The 17062-nt window shown below is 34.7% G+C and overlaps 1 protein-coding gene across 2 annotated transcripts; it reads left to right on the forward strand.

The window, feature by feature from the left end:
- The first annotated feature begins 8 nt into the window (after positions 1-8).
- LOC106469171 (C-factor-like) lies at positions 9-16780 on the forward strand. Of its 2 annotated transcripts, XM_022397608.1 has the most exons (4): positions 536-670; positions 10496-10577; positions 13176-13353; positions 16345-16780. In XM_022397608.1, the coding sequence occupies exons 2-4, from the start codon at positions 10500-10502 to the stop codon at positions 16629-16631; spliced, it is 543 nt and encodes a 180-aa protein (XP_022253316.1). In that variant the 5' UTR covers positions 536-670; positions 10496-10499; the 3' UTR covers positions 16632-16780. The 2 variants fall into 2 exon arrangements, with proteins under 2 accessions (XP_013785090.1, XP_022253316.1); XM_013929636.2 differs by lacking the exon at positions 10496-10577 and having other exon boundaries at positions 9-670.
- The last annotated feature ends 282 nt before the right edge of the window (positions 16781-17062 follow it).

Here is a 17062-nt window from a genome sequence, read left to right on the forward strand (position 1 = left end):
TTCTATTTTTGGTAGTATGACGTGTTTTCATCGTACTATTATTAATTTTTACAATGAGGTTTAGTCCTGTACAAGAAGTTTGAAACTTTAAAGTTGTGTTTTTAGAGAGTGAGACATGTTTGGACAGTAAATTCAGCAGTTGCAAATCATGATATACGCAGTAACAAGAACGGGAGGTTAGTGAACAACAACGGCAGGAGCTTAGAGTTTTCTAGGCTGTGGATTAGTGACCTCAAACATTAAGATAAACTTGACAGATCTTGTCTTGAATTGAAAGAAAAAAAGAAGAATCACTGATTTACCATACGTCTAAGCTGAATGTTTTTACATTTGTCTAAGAAGAAAAATGAATAAGGTTGTAGCATTTGTACAAGGCGCTAGCCGTGGCATTGGATTACATTTCGCTAAAGACTTAGCAAAGAAACCTAATGCATTTGTTATTGCATCGTGTAGAGATCCTGATAATGCCGTCAACCTTCAAGCACTATCTAATCAAGTAAACAATGTTGATTTACTTCGAATAGATGTAACAAATGAAGATGACATTAAGCACGCAGCTGTGTACATCAAAGAAAAGTATAACAGTAAACTAGATTTATTGATTAATATTGCTGGGATGTTATCGCCTTCAGGACGTGGAGAAACAAGCTTACGTGAAGTATCAGTGCAGGTGACTTTTTAGTTTTATATTTTTTTTCATGTTGAGGTGTTTCCAAAAGTGTGTGCACCCAGGATCTTTACTCAATTACTGGCGTACCAGGAACTTGGTGTGCCATGATATAAAGCCTTAATGTGTAAAATATGTATTACCAGTAGTGGTATTAACCATTATAATTTGTACGTTTATATAATCAGAAAGTTGTTTTTAGCTTTTTTTACTTGCTATTTAAGACAAACTGTGTATACAATTTAGTTGTTTTTTGTTATAAGGACATACCTTTCACTGTATATTCTATACACTTCTCTTCATGTACTGTTTATTCAGTTATTGAATTAATTTTATTATTTTTAATCATAGCAGTAATTATACTGCATTGATTAACTTTAAATTTTTATTCATTTTTCTACAAGTTTAAAGCATGTGATGTATATCCTTTTAAAATGTTGATTTACATTTATGCTTGTTTTCAAAGTAGAAACTAACCATGACCTCCTATAAAACAAAATGTATTACATATATATATATATATATATATATGCTGTTCAGTAGATTGGTAAATTATGTTTTTAAACCTAATAACAATATAATTTATAAAGACAATAAGGGACCATTTGACCCTTCAAGACTGCCCCTGTATACTCTCCCCATGAAAAAAAAAGGAAAGCAAATTAAACCCACCCTTTACTTTTCAGCAAGTCATTGGTTTCCCTTTTAAACTATTGTAAAGGGCTGACCTTCACTACTGCCAATTATGAGGAGCCTGAGAAATAGCTACTGTGCCCAGTTAAAGAATAGAAAGATGATACAGTGCACTTCAGTTGCAGTGCTTGTCTAAGTGATGATAAGTTAGAGATAGCTTTGGAGAGGGAAGTAAGATAGTAAATGGACAGAGTTATGGTAGAGGTTGTTTTGTGAAGATGTGAGAATGAGTGTGCTTGATTTACAAGGATACATAGTAGTAAATAAGTTAAGGCTATAAATATAGGTTCAGTTATTATTCAAATAGCAGTATGATAAAGATTTGTACCTTTGGCTGCTTGAAATGAAGAAAAAGATTATCAAAAGTTTTACATAGAGGGGAACTCTCTCATTAAGTGTACTGATAAAGATTGGGGAGCATAGAAGTGTTAGAACTATAACTTGCTTATCAGGTGATAAAGTACAGGATACTAGACTGTGTTGATATTTTAGTTGCTGGTACCAAGGAACATTACATTTTTGAAGTATATGTAGGAGTGAATGATGTTGGAAATTGTAAATCAGAAGAGCTGTTCAAAGTAAAATAAGAATTTCAGAAGTTTAGAGATTGAAATAGATGTGGCCCCTTCAAGAGTGTTCCTTTGTGCTAGATGAAGGAATGGATTACTTAGCAGGATTCAAGGCATCGGTGAAAGATTATCAGGGATATGTTTAGAGGAATAGGTAAGCTGGTTGGATAATTTTCAGGGTAAGGAGACTTTTAGCATAACAAGTTAAGTAATAGTTCAGTGTTTGTGTAATTATCCTTATTTACATGTATGTAATTATGGGTTGTTTACCATCTTTTATAATGATTTCCCCTATACATGTTAGCAGTGTGTGAAATAGTTGTCATATTGAACATCTCTTTACATGGTCAAGTTTGAAGCACGTGATTATGGGTAGAAAGAAAGTTTCATCTTTTATTTTCTTTATTGGGTTAGTTTTTTGCATTGCTCTCTTTTATGCCATTATGGTAGTCAGTTTGGTTTATCTTATGGGGTGTGCATTACCAAAAGGGGGTCCATGAGGCTAAACAGTAGCTTGTGTCATTCATGTGTGGATCTAATGCATGATCTTAGAGCAATTCACAGAAGTGGCTTGGAGAGGTAGGAAACCATGTATGTTATTGTTGATTCTCTCTGAAAGTATTGAGCCATTTTCCCTGTATAGTGTTAAGTAACAAGTGTCTATTGAGGTGTGAAACTTGCAGGTGAAGGAAAGGTGTATGTACATGTTTATGACCAAAGCTTTCAGCATAGAATGGTTAAGTTTGTTCCAATTTAGTAATGTGCTCTTGTAGTGATTCATGCTAACTGTATCTTTATAAATTTTGGATTAAAGATAAGAATGAATAAGAAAGGTTAACTAAGTAACAAGAATGGTGGGCTGGTTAACTTAGTAACAAAAAAAAGTGAACAAACTGTTAGTAGAGAAAGGTTAAGAAAGGTGAACAGGTTTAAAGTGGTGAAAGAAATTAAGCAAAACATTATTAAGAGAAAGATTAAGCAAAATGAACTAATTTAAATTGGTGAAAAAGGTGGATAATATGTTAAGGGTAATGTCAAGATAATTGAACTGTTTGAATTAGTAAAGGCTACAAGAATGATGTCAGTAAATCAGATGAACTATGACAAATACCGAAAGTTGTTTAAAGTGGACTTTGTGTTTGATTATATGTAAAGAAAAGATTATAACCTATGAAAGGAGAAAGTTAATAAATGGGACAATGCATTAAATAGATTGAAATGAAATTATTAACAGTGGAAAAGTATGTATTTGATGCTAATATTGAATTAAGTTGTAATGGATGTTAGCAACTACATAAGTTGATATTATTAGTGTCTTTACATTGAAGTTAATGTTTGTGGGAAGTATTGGAAGGTTGTAACCATGATTAACAAGGTAAGTGACATGAGCAAGGAGCAAGAGGTGAAAGTGCAATGGGGAAAGGGGTGGGTGTACATGATCTTGTGAGTAAATTCTGGTACTCGTGGGAATAAAAGTAATGGAAAGTTGGAATTGTTTTATTATGTAAGGTATAATGAGAAAGTACATGAAAGTCATTATAATAGTTTTAAAGTATCAGATATAAAGATAAACATAGTAAATTTATAGAGTTTAGTTGAAATGAAAGACTGTGATGTAATGTAAATTACTGGAACTTGTTTAGATTTGAAGAACTATTGATCCTGTTGTTCCTGTTCCCCTTCCAGGGGTTTCTCATCTCATCATTTTATTTAATTTTGATGGGCATATTGCCAACAGTACCAGAGGGTTCCGGTTCCGTGAGAGTTTGACTATATTATATTGTGATCCTTTGGCAATCTTTCACTACAGTTCCAAGGGTTCTTTGGGTTTTATCAGAGGAACTTGTCCTACTATTTCTTTCCCCACCTTCTTTGTCCCTGATACCCTTCTCTTTCCCCATTATTTGGGATCCTGCCACCATCCTGCATTTGTCTGAGGTGTTACAAGATTTTCTGTCTCTACAGGCTGTTGCACCTGTTCATCATCTTTCTCCAAGCTTTTATTCCAGGCTGTTTGTTTCCCTTGTGCCAAACTGGAGACTGGCGGCCTAATTCTAAATTTCAATCAGCCTTGTTATACCTTGGAGTCGTTTCTTACCCTTAGGTGGGCTTTTTCTCCAGGTTTATCGACGACAAAGAGGAATGTCATGAATACTTATTTGCATATCCTGATATTTCATCACTAGCTACCCACTCTTCAGTTTTTCTCCATGGGGTGGTTTCTCTGTTTTGTGCACTGCCCTTTGGTCTTACTTTGGCCCTGTATGTTTTGTCAGGCATTTAGAGCATTCGTTCATCACTTGTATGCTCTTGGGTTGCTCTTTTTCATTCTTTGGTCAACTGGCTACTGCTCATTCGTTCTGAAAAGGAGTCTTCCTGTTACCCTTATCAACTGCTCCTGAAGGTGGCTGTAATGGGCTGTTAATCAAGTTGGAGAAATCCTTATTGTGACCTATCCAATATCTTGTCCTTTTGGGTGTTTTTCTTCACACATTTCAGTCAGGTACACCCTTTGACTTCATTTGATGGCTTTTCAGTTTGATTACAGCTTACAAAGTTCTATCACTTTTGGGGATCTGATCTTCCATGGTAACTCTTATCCCTTTAAGTCAGGCTCATGTGTGGGCTTTTTCATGGGCTTTTCATGAGCAGTGGAATTTTGTAGAGATCCTTTGTTGGCTCTTATTACCCTTTCTCTTACCCTTGTTTTTGATTGGCGTAGGTGCTTAGATATGACTCACACGTTGGCAGGTGGCCTACTTCCTCCTCCTCGTATGGTTTTCCACATTTCATAGATGCATCTATACAGGGATGGGGTCGTAGGTTGATCAACTGGAAGATTTGAGGTTTTAGTATAGTGGCCAAGAGGTCTTATCGTATCAATATCCTGGTGCTTCTCCCTGTAGGTCATGTTTTGGTTAATTTTCTCCATTTGGCCAGAAGTCATCTGGTAATAATCTGTTCCAACTTTTATTCAGTGGTTGGTTATCTCAATCACCAGGACGGCACCTGTTCTCCATCTCTCTGTATTCATACGTGGGATCTTCTTGAGCCCACATGCTTGATGTTCCTATCATTGCATGTCATGTTTTGGGGGCTTTTGCTCTTGTTGTGGATTGGATTCCTGTCCTGACAACATTTATCTGATGAAGTGGTCTCTCAATCCTTTTGTTTTGTTTGTTTGTTTTTAATTATGCACAAAGCTACACAAGGGCTATCTGTGCTCTGCCCACCACAAGTATCGAAACCCGGTTTCTAGCGTTGTAAGTCCGCAGACATACCGCTGTGCCACTGGGGGGTGCCTTTTGTTTTGGAGCTTTGGCTTCAGTGGGATACTCCTCACATTGAGGCTTTTTGCTACGTTCCTTAAGCACAAATTGCCTTGGTTTTGCTCTCTGGTTCCTTGTCTTATTGCTCTGACTATCTGTGTTTCACCCAAGATTGGACCTACATATTTATCTATCCTTCTGTAGTCCTTCTTCTCTGGGTGATTTTGTTCATCCTTGACACTCCATGTTCAGTCCTTCTGATAGCTACTTTTTGGCCATCTCAGCTGTGGTTTCTCCAGCTCCAACTTCCTCCTCTGTTACCTTTTCCTTTGTTTCCTTCCCTTCTTCAGTCACTGGTGATTCATCCAGACCTTCCTGTCCCCCGTCTTCATGCCTGGTTTTCCTCTATTCATTGGTGAGGTGATCTAGCTTCTCTTGATGGTTAGCCTGTTTTTCTGGCTTGTTTCATTTGACCTTCCTACATGGAAGTTTCCCAATACAAATGGAATTTTTCTGTCATTGGTTTCAAGGTCCAGGATTTTCCCCTGATCAACCCACTCTACTTTTTCACGTGGATTTCCTCTTTTGACTTTTGGATTGGAGATTTTCTGTCTCCTCAGTCTCAGATTTTTGGGTGATTCTGTCACACACTTTTCACTTTTCCCAGTCCTGTAGATATTTCCCTCTCCTAGACTTTAGATGTAGATATGTTCCTTCTGGCTTTTGTCCACTGCAGTGGGCTGTCCTTCTGGATGAAGATATTAATGTGGTCCTGCACTGTCTCACTTTGCCTAAATTCGAACCATTCTCCAAGTGTTCCTTTTTTTCACCTTCCCTTATCTCTTCCTTCCTTCTCCTATTCACCTGAGGGTGTTGGTGGTTTGCTTATTTGCCATAGATGTTTTATGTACTCTTTATCTTTCTACATATCTTCTCATTTCTCTGGATTGTTTTCCTCTGTAACACTTTGGTGGCTCATGAGGATAACTCCTCCATTTAGCCACTTTCCCTTCCATTCCACACCTTTTTCCTCGTCCTGATCCAGATAGACTTCACTGTCCTGTACATGCTATTCTCTGTTATATTGCCAGCACAGCTTCCTTCTGTGGTTTCCTTTTCTGCCTCTTTCTTCCTTGCCAACTATCCTCTGATAGTGTTCTTTCTCCTTCATTCTTCACCAATAGGGTTTTTGCTCTTCCTTCGATCGACTTCTTCCTCTTTATTGTCTTCCTCTTGTACTTTGTTCTGAGTATCTTCTCACCCAATTTGAAACCTTACCTTTTCATCTTTGTCATCCTTTGGAGGTACTTCTTCAATTGGGCATGTGGACTACCCATGATATGTCTGTCTCACTATTTGCATCGAATCATGGTTTTCTTCCTCTTTGGGTTATCATCTTCTGCCTGTAGCCATTCTAGAATATCAAAGTTCAGTGAGATTTTGACTGGGTAAGTTTTCTTCTTATTTCCTTTTCAGGGGCCATTTTCTTTTTTATTAATGTTCATTGTTTGGATCCCACTCTATGGTGAGTGGTGCCTCACCAGATATTATTTAACTGTTCAAATCTGCACTGTCAAGCCATGTCGATTTGCATATTATAACTCCATGGTCATGCAATGCACCCTACAAGTAGGTTTATCCTCACAATAGAATTGCTTCATAAGTTTGCCCGTCCTGGACCATACCCACCATACATGCCTTGTATTGAATAAATCGGTATGGTCTGCTTTTAAAAATATGGGGTGGTGGTCCGTGGAGGCATCCTACCGAGTGGGTTATTGAAATGTAAACAAAATATAGAAATGATTATGAAACCATTCAGTTGAGAGTAAGGCGGTGATGTTCTGCTGGTGTAGATGTGATATCTTCCAATATAAAAACAAATGGGAGTGAGAAGTCAAAAATTGCAGTTCACCCCTTTGATTGGAATCCATCATCCAGGGTCCATATGTTTCCTGGAATTTCTGGAAAGTCCTGGAAAACTAAATGCTCCTGTAAAAGTGCTTAAAAGTCCTGGAAATATACAAAGGATCCTGGAAACTACAATTAATCTACTATTTAAAAAACTTTTTTATGTCTGTTCATTTCACATAAACCCAAGAAATGAATATTGGAAAATTTTTTTACATGGTTATATATGTACAGGCATACTGTAACTGTCATAACTCAGGCCATTATGTATAATGCATAGATCGTGAGAAACATTACCAAATTGACGCTGTCCGTGTTATTGTCATTTACGATTCACGTGTGTGCAATCCAGTTTTAACAAATGGCAGTTCATGGATTTGTTAAAACTTAAAAAAGCATTGATTTATCTGCTTAATGCTTGACCAAAAACTTAAAGCAAATTAAAGCTATGCCTGGCAGGAAATGCACATTTAATGGCTTTTGGCTTGATAAACTAGAATATGTGGATTGGCTTGTACATGATGGTGCAGCCAAACACAATGCTGGTTGCGATGTGTGCAAAAAAATCTTTGACATCTCGAATATGGGTGAAACTGCACTTAAGAGCCACATGACAGGATCTAAGCACATTGCATTATTTAAACAATACCAAGAAATGATGGGAATTGACAGCTTTATGAGAAAAAATGCATTGACTAGAAGGGATGGGAAATCACCTGTTGCCGTTATGCCTAGACCTGTTAATGCCACTAGCAGTAGTTCTACTGTAACTAATAGTACTACTTGATCTAGTAGCACTAGCAGTCATGATTATGTCTATGACTGTGGACATTTTAACATGAAGCCTAAGATTGATCAGCAATTATTTAACTCCCACTGACATTTGAAAATCGGAAAGAATGGGGACCTTGAAAGTTGTAACGTCACATTACTCGTTTACAAGTAAAGTCCTTTTATTTTTTTATAATTATTCACTTGGTTGTTCCTGGAAATTTATTAATTCAGTCCAGCAAATTTCCTGGAAAACTGGAATTTTTTCAACTTGTTTTTGTATGGATCCTGTTCATCCTACCCCCATGTGGATGTTGGTTCCCAGTGGCCGAGGTTGAAGTTAGACTAGAATCAATCAATGTAGGTCCTCACACATATTACAGATGTCTATATTCCTCCTTCATTTATACTCCCTCACTGTTGTGGGTTACGGTGGAGGTAACTGCGGATTGTTATGGTTCTTTCCCTTCTGCTATCCCTCGATGTTTCTTATTCCAAGGATATTAATGTGCTTGGAATAGTTCTGGTCAATTTCACTTTTGAGGGAGATGGTTTACTTTATGTAGACATCTTTTTGATACTGGATGTCGGGTTTCTGGATCATTCTATCAATTTATCATATTCACATGTGCCCCGTTCATGAGTTGGAGGGTACTAGATTTCCTCCGGTTTAGTGAACTTGAGGTGAAGACGATATAATCCTCTTTCCTACCCCTGCCAGATGGCTGGGTTTTGGATTGTAGTCAACTTGCCACCAGTATGATCCTCTTTCCTACCCCCACTAAAAAATTTACCTACCACTAACAACAGCACATTGCTTGGATGGCTTAAGAGACTGATAAATCAGAACACCAAAATTTTTCTCTTCCATAACACTGTTAAGGTTATTCCCATCAAACCTATACATATAATTCAAATTATGATAACCCTCATGCATTACATTCAAAACCATCTGTGATTTATTCACCCAACTCAACAAATGGTCTAAACCTTTTGTGAAACAGCAGCATCTTCCTCACAGCCAGCAACATCCAAGACCTTAATATCATCATTAAATTTAAATAATTTATTGACTACTACTTCATCTGTGTTATTTATAGGAAAGGAAGAAAAGCAAAGGTCTTAATATAATCCCTGAGTCATCTCATTTGTGACATTGATCCAGTTTGACTGAACTCTATAACTGTTCTGCTTTCTTCCTCCAGTGACTTTTCTATCTAATGAGCCAACTTATTATGTTTTTTTTATGTGGCATCATGTCAAATGCTTTTTGAAAATCTAGAAACACCAAATCCCTACCTTTACCTCACCTACCTAAGCAGTAACCTCTTCAAAGAATGCTAAAAACTTAATGAAGGCAAATTTTTCTCTACTGGAACCATTTTGACTATGCAGTAAAATTTTAAACTTTATTAAATTACTTTGTATAGCATCTTTTATCAGGCTTTCAAAAACCTTTCCCACCAGTGTTGTAAGACTAATAGGCCTTAATTACCAGAAAAAAGTTATCTCCTTTGAAAAGAGGAGTAGAATAAATAGAAGTTTCTGATGACAAATTCTTGGGTATTTTGTAGTTGATGTTGAGTTACAAAAGAATGACTTGGATCATTTGATGAGTTGGACAAATATTTGGCAGATAATTTTCTTATAGAAAGTACAAGATAATACTTTGGGGTTATCATAATATTGTATCATCTTTAATCTAAATAGGAACCCACTCAATAATATAACTGAAGAAAATTATTTTTATCATAGTGGTGTATAAGTCATTCAAGTCATATAAGCAGTGCCTTTTTTACTAGCAGTAAAGCTAAGAGAGTTTAGAATGTATTTGTAGATATATTGATTTAAAATCAAAAGAAGTTATTACATTGAAGCTGGAAGAATGTTTGTAGTGGGGTGTTGGATACCATTGAACAAAACTGAAACCCCTGTATATGATATGGGCCTAGCATGTACAACACCTCTATATGTCAAGCCAGGGGGGTGATGTCACACCCTTAACACTCCTAGTTTACACACCCTTGTGTTATTATTTCTCAAGAAATCAATAATTAGGCCTCGCTTGAAATACTGTGTGCAGTTGTGGTCTCTGTATTTTTTTCTTAAAGGGATACAAGATTGTATAGGACATCGACAGGATAAGGGCTATCTGATTTCTGTGTGCTATATTCTAAAAGCAGTAGGATTAAAGGACACAGGTTTAAGGTTTGGAAAAGATATGTTAGGTTCAAATTAAAACATTTTTATATTTCTAACAGGGTGATTGATTTACAGAATATGTTGCCATTAGCATTAGTGGAGACTAGCATATATTTACAGTAGTATAACAGTTTAATCAATGATTTTCTGAAAAATAAAAGATATGAGTTTACATTTTTACTTTTCTTAATGGTGTGTGTGTGTAAGAAAACAGTCTTGAGGGACCAGATTGACTGTTGTCATTCATATCTTAAATGGAGTCTAGCCTGTGCTTTTTCGAAATCTTAATCTTGTATTTTGTCACTCTTTTGTCTTTAGAATATAGAACAAAGAACTTAGAAGTTTTTACCCTATTGATGCCTAGATAATCCCATAAACTTTAACAAGTTAATTTTTTACCCTTTTTTCTCAAGGGAGATGAAATTAAGAGATCTTAGCCTATCCTTACAAGATAACCCTTGTATCCCCAGAATCAAACCTTCTGAACCCTTTCCAGTAAGTCAATTTCCTTTCATAGTCCGTACCCAATATTTCAAGGTAAATAATAAGAACTTGTTTCATGTCTTTATACCATAGTATGTTTAATTTCATAAATAGATATAAATTTTTTACTACACTAAATAAATTTAAGTGTAAAACAGTAAAGTTCAGTTTTTTTAAAAAAGTATTTTATAATGCATGAATATAACATGTAGATTGAATCAAGAAATTATCATTTTATGTAGTTAAAAAATGCTTTGACTCCATCGACGTTGTAGCTCTGCTTTTCAAAATAGGGTTTCACGGTCACCCATTGCACTGTCTCCATTGATGCAGTCCTACAGACTCTTCCACCCCCCTTACCACTTACCAGTTCCTAGCTGCTGGGTTGGTGGACCATGGGTGCCTGTCCTTCTGAGTGATGAATCATACCACTCAGTTCATAGTAGGGTTGTGGCATTTTGCAGGTGTTGGTGGTGTATAGCATTTCCTACTGTGGACATTATGTGCAATTCCAGATGCTGCCAGGTTTTGGTTGTTGCACTGTGCCATTTTTCTATGTACATATAACAACAACAAAAAATGGTCAGCTTTCTTTGGCATAACACTCTTCCTACTATGGAACAGATGATCAATTCTAGATGCTGCCAGGTTTTAGTTGTAGCACTGTCATAAATATATATATATATCATTGCAGCTTACCCCTCAGGCTGAGACATTCCTCCTCTCTACCATCTGCCAGGTTTTGGACTGCAGATGCACCCCAGCTTTGTTGTTGTTCTTCCTATAATCAGCTGGATGTAGGTCTCTGGTGGATCTGGTCTGGTTGGAAATATGTGCAAGTGGTGACAAATTTTGGTGCAGAAGCTCGTCTTCCCTATCAATTCCCATTTCGAGCTGAAGATGTAGGTGTTCCCCTACTTACCTACCACGGATCTGATGTATCATTCCAGATACTGCCTAGTGTTGGTTGAGGTTGAACTACTGCTATGGTCTGTCGTGCCCTAGCCACTTGACACCCTTAAGTCCATTAGCCATACATATTCTGGGATTCCTTCATGTTTCTGCCTTTAATGTTCATGACACTGTTATAAAAGAGCAAAGAGTACATCTGGATCAGATGTGGTATGGTCTCCCGTTGAGGTGTGATGTTTTCTTTTTTGATTCCGCATTTCCTGGTCACTCTTTGGATGTTTCCTAAAGGGAGATCATATTTTTTTTATTGTCCCTCCACCAGTTCAGTGTGGGATTCTGGCTATTTTGTGAGAGGTGGTAAGATAACGTATCAGAAGTTAGCATTTTCCTACACTGAAAACGTATTTACGATAGATACTTCCCACCCAACCTCCCCACTTCTGATGATATATGATGTTGGTCTTTTGACCAATCTTGAAGTGATTAATGAATGCAGGTGTGAAGAGGGAACTGGTTATGATAAGAGTGGTGTCATGCTCGTATTGGTGTATAGCTGCTGCATGATAATTTACATGTGGATATGCAGAAGTAGGAGGTGGAAGGTTAGTGGTGTGCATTGAAAATTTGTGCTGATAGAGGGCAGTGCTAGTTGAGAAAAGCTAATTTGTGACAGGAGGTAAGTATTTATTGGAAATACATTTTCAATTGAGGAAAATGCTAACTTCAGGTGAATATAGTAATTTGCAATACAAACATAATGAAGAGAGTTTTATTATGGGTAATTATAGATTGTTTGTTTGTTATTAAGCACAAAGCTACACAATGGGCTATCTGTGCTCTGCCCACCACGGGTATCGAAACCCGGTTCTAGCAGTATAAGTCCGCAGACATACCACTGTGCCATTGGGGGGGCGGTAAGTATAGAATACAGAAAAACATGTAAAAAAGATGTATAAAACACTCCAGTTTTTATTTTATTTCATAATTCTCCCATCATATGTAATATTAACATTAAAAATCTTGTGTAACAGCAGTAGTAATCCAATATATGATTTTCTACTGTAATCCACTTTATTACTGTAATTTTAACAGCAATAGTTATCCAACATATAATCCATTTTTATTACCACAATTTTTATTTGAAAAAAAAGAAGTAAAACAAACACACTTATTAGCATTGAAATCAACAAATCACATGTGAAAAATAGAATCTGGAACTGCATAAATACTATAATTAGTGCTCTGTCCCTTTGCAGTTTGCAATGCCCTTTGGAGCATTAATTAGGGGCAGTATGGTATGTTTGCTTTGACTTGGTCTGTAACAGTGAAACAAAATTAGCTTTATATCATTGCATGCTGTCAAAGTAGTGGTGCAAGATTGAAAGTAATGTCAGCAAAAATAATAAAATATAAAACAAATAGAATTTTAAAATAATGGAAAATATATTTTGCACTTACTAATCTTCATTTGTGAAAATACTTTTCATGACAATTAACACAAGGAATATTTTCTTTGGACATTGAAGTAATGTTTAGCTGTCATTAATTGTCTGGGATTTGAACTGAAATGTAACATGATTTTTCTGTGCAATATTTAGTATATTGTAGATCGTAGTAATTTGATCTTTGTCCGTAGACATAACTTTTTGTGATATTTCTTCAAATTCTGAACTGGAAAATTTATACATTCTTTGTTAGGCTCTTGAAGAAACATTCAAAGTTAATACATTTGGACCCCTTCTAGTGGCCAAACATTTTGGGCAGTTCCTTCAAAATGGAAATGGTGGTTTTGGAGCAAAAAGTGAAAGTGAGAAACTAAAGCATTCTGGTGTTTTGGTAAACATGTCAGCCAAAGTTGGATCCATTGGAGATAACAGTAAGAACCATAGTTGTTATTACAACCTCTAACATGTACAGTTAGACACCTTTTAGTAACAGTGTTTTGTGATACAAGGTTTATTAAGATTTAGATGATTTAAATGCAGATGTATAAATTTCTTTTTTTTTGTCATACAGTTCTATATGATATGTTATGGAATTTGATGCTAGGATTTTCAAAATGGAGTTCTAGTATTGAAAGATTTTGCATTTTTAAATTATAAAATTTACCCTTTTAATGTTCACTTTCCTACCAAATACATTTATTATATTTTCCCCACTTATATAAAACTTTATTAACATATACTGCACAAGAATATTTAAACAAGTGACATTTTAAAACCCATCTGGAATAAACCTGTGTTAACATAAGGGTATATGCTACAAGTATGAAATTGGCCTCTTTTATAGGATATTTATATTGAACTTGAACTTACAGTATAACTCTTTGATGTTATACAATATTTTGCTTAAGAATTCATAAGTAGTTATAATTTTATTACATAATTTATAAAGATCTAAAAATTAGTTTTTTCACAAATAATATTGCCATGAAACTTTCAAAGTTGGAATAAAGATGTGTCAGTAGTAAACTTTACATAATATTTATCATTCTTATTATAACCCGAACTGTGTAAAAAATAAAAATAAATATAGCAAGCTGATGGTCTTTCTGATGTTTGACTTAGAAAAAAGAATCCAATTACTGTTAAAATATTTAGGGATCCACATGTCATTTTCACTGTAAGGATGTTAGTGTACAAAAACTACAATAAAAGTAACACAATAAACCTTGTTATCAATATGACTTTTGTATTTCAAAATTATTCAGTTTTAGTGAACTTTCCCACAACATAACTATAGATGATTGTGTTGGAAATAATAGGTCTTCATAGATGTTCTTTGGCTTCTTGATGACCTGATATCTAAATATTCTATTGAAGTTAACACATTTCCTTTTTTTTTACTTTTTTTTATACATGTCTTTGTAATTTACTTCCTCTGGTTTTGGTATGACATAGTTTATTTGTAACACCTAAGATGCTTTGAGCCTTATCCAAACAATCTGATTTAAGTTTCTTTTATCTCAATTAATGAGGTCAGTATTCAAGTTTTTCCAGATTTTGAAATGACTGTACATGTTCATTACTTAATTCTTATAATCCTTGTTCTGAATTATTATTATTAAATAAAGTCCACTTACTAGAGTTCTAATATGACCAAAATATTAATTTTTTACCATATATGTTACTTTAATAACTGCTGAAACAATTGCTCATTTTCATAAATATATGCATCTTAAATTTTAATCTAGCCATAAGCTAGAACATTCTATCTGTAGTGAGCATAAAGCATGGATGTGATGAGAAAAAGTACACAGAGATGTGAAATGTTTAAATACACAATGTCTACATTATCCTGTCACTAGAACCTTAGTTGTCTGTTCCATCAGAAGGACTACTCCACCCAGTCACATTAGTGATTGGGATCTTAAGTTTCCATTTCTTCTATGTCATTCTTCCACAGAAGAGTAGCCATTGAAACTACAAAACTCGTATTATAGCTTTACGTTTTCTTTTCTGTCATTCTTCCACAGATAAGTAGCCATTGAAACTAGTAAAGCTATAATACGAGTTTCGATTTTCTTCTCTGTCATTCTTCATGAAGAAAACTTTTAATGTAAGTTTATCTCCCTTAATTAGTATGTAAGAAAAGCCTACATTAATTAGGTTGTCTGTGAATGGCTTGCTGTCAATTGTGATGGTCAGATTGTTGTTTTAAAAATTATATTTTAACATGTTCTGAAATTCACAGGGCATAAAAATTTAGAACAGTGCATTAAACAAGATAAAAAAAATTTGAAATATTTTACTTTGTAGTCGAAATAGTTAAATAATTCAATATGACTGAAATGGAAGTTCAAATACCTACTTCTAGAAAACTTTAAAGTTCTCAATTCCTGAACCACAGATTACGAACTCTTTATTAAAGAAAGCCTTTCCATTTTTAATGATCACCCAACACTAAATAATAACAACATCAACTTCTCACTGTTGTCATTAATGTTCTCAATATTAAATTTTCGGTGCTTTATTTGATATTTATTATTATTTTAAAGATACAATGTTTATACTTATATTTACGCCTTTCTCTATAATAGTTTCTCTTAACAATGGTATTTATTAAACGTGTATGCCACACATTTTATCATACATTCCATTATATTGTTACTGTTTAAATCTGTTCTTTCTAAACTTCCAACTGTATAAAAAACTCGCTCAATGCTAATGTTGTTTTTTATAGTTCGAATATTATTAACTGTTTTTTTTAGATATGCTGATGATGGAATTTATGGAACTTGTGAAACTTCCGTATTAAAAGATGTTTTTGGTATTACCATGTTTTAAATATTTATTATAAAACTTCATTTTCCACCTGATGAATCAATTGCAAATACTCTGTCATGGCGGTATGGATATGATGTGTTACGTTGTTTTGTACTCTTGAAAAGCTTGATCTCAAATTTCAGAAGGTCTTGATTGATATTCAGTTTTAACCACAGGTAAAAACCACAAAGTTATTCCAAAATTCCTGAACTTCAAGATGACTAACTTAAATCTCCAAGGTTTTTATGTTTATCAATTTGTTTGAGATATTAATGCTGATGATGGAATTTAAGGAAATTTTAAAATGTCCATATTACAGATGTTTTTTACAAGCCTCTTGTTAAACACCATTTCCAGAACACCAAATGCTTAATTATTTATATATAAACATATAAAACACATTCTGCTGGTAGAAGGAGTAGAGTAGAATACCCATTTTGAAATGAAGAACTTGAGAATTACATTACTGATTTGTGGGTTTACTGTAGCATAAAACATCAATATTAGAGGTAATGGTTATATAATTTTAGATATTAGACTCTGATTTATTCTAAGTTAGTATGAATTCTATTGTATTCTGATTTTTTAATTTTTTTGAACAGGTTTAGGTGGTTGGTACAGCTACAGGTTATCAAAAGCAGCTCTCAACATGGTCACCAAAAACTTAAGCATCGAATTAGGACGTGGTAGGAAAAAAGTTATTTGTGTTTCTCTGCATCCTGGGTCAGTGGATACTGATTTGTCTCGTCCTTATCTGAAGAGTATCCCCACAGAACGTCTTTTTAGCCCAGAGTATTCTGTCAGCTGTCTGATGAATGTTATTGACAATTTAAATGTACATGATACAGGAAAGTTTTTTTCCTGGGATGGAAGTGAGCTGCCTTACTGAAGTTTGTCAATGTACTTAGCATAACAGTCTAAGTTCAGTATGTATCTCTGGTAGTTGCATCATGTGCCACATTTGTTTCATAACATTTGTTTAAATTTTATTGTAAGAAATTTTGACAAACTTAGTAAAGTAAATCAAACAATTCATGATGATTTTTCCCAGATATCTTATGAAAAAGTGTGCAAAATAGCTAACAATAGTTTTGTAAAATGATATATTTTTCTACAGTCTTACAGCAGTATCATTGTTTCATGTTTATCTCTATGAATTCGTCACTACTTTTAATTTAAAAACCATAAGAATGAGATTATTTTCTGAGATATCATCATCATTTTATTTCATCAGTCCCTAATAAAGTTATCAGGTTGTATTGCACATAAACATAATATTGATTACAGTAACCATCAAACTTCACATTCTATTGCAAACAT

This window comes from Limulus polyphemus, unplaced genomic scaffold (assembly GCF_000517525.1).
Source record: "Limulus polyphemus unplaced genomic scaffold, Limulus_polyphemus-2.1.2 Scaffold3335, whole genome shotgun sequence".
Lineage (NCBI taxonomy): Eukaryota > Metazoa > Arthropoda > Merostomata > Xiphosura > Limulidae > Limulus > Limulus polyphemus.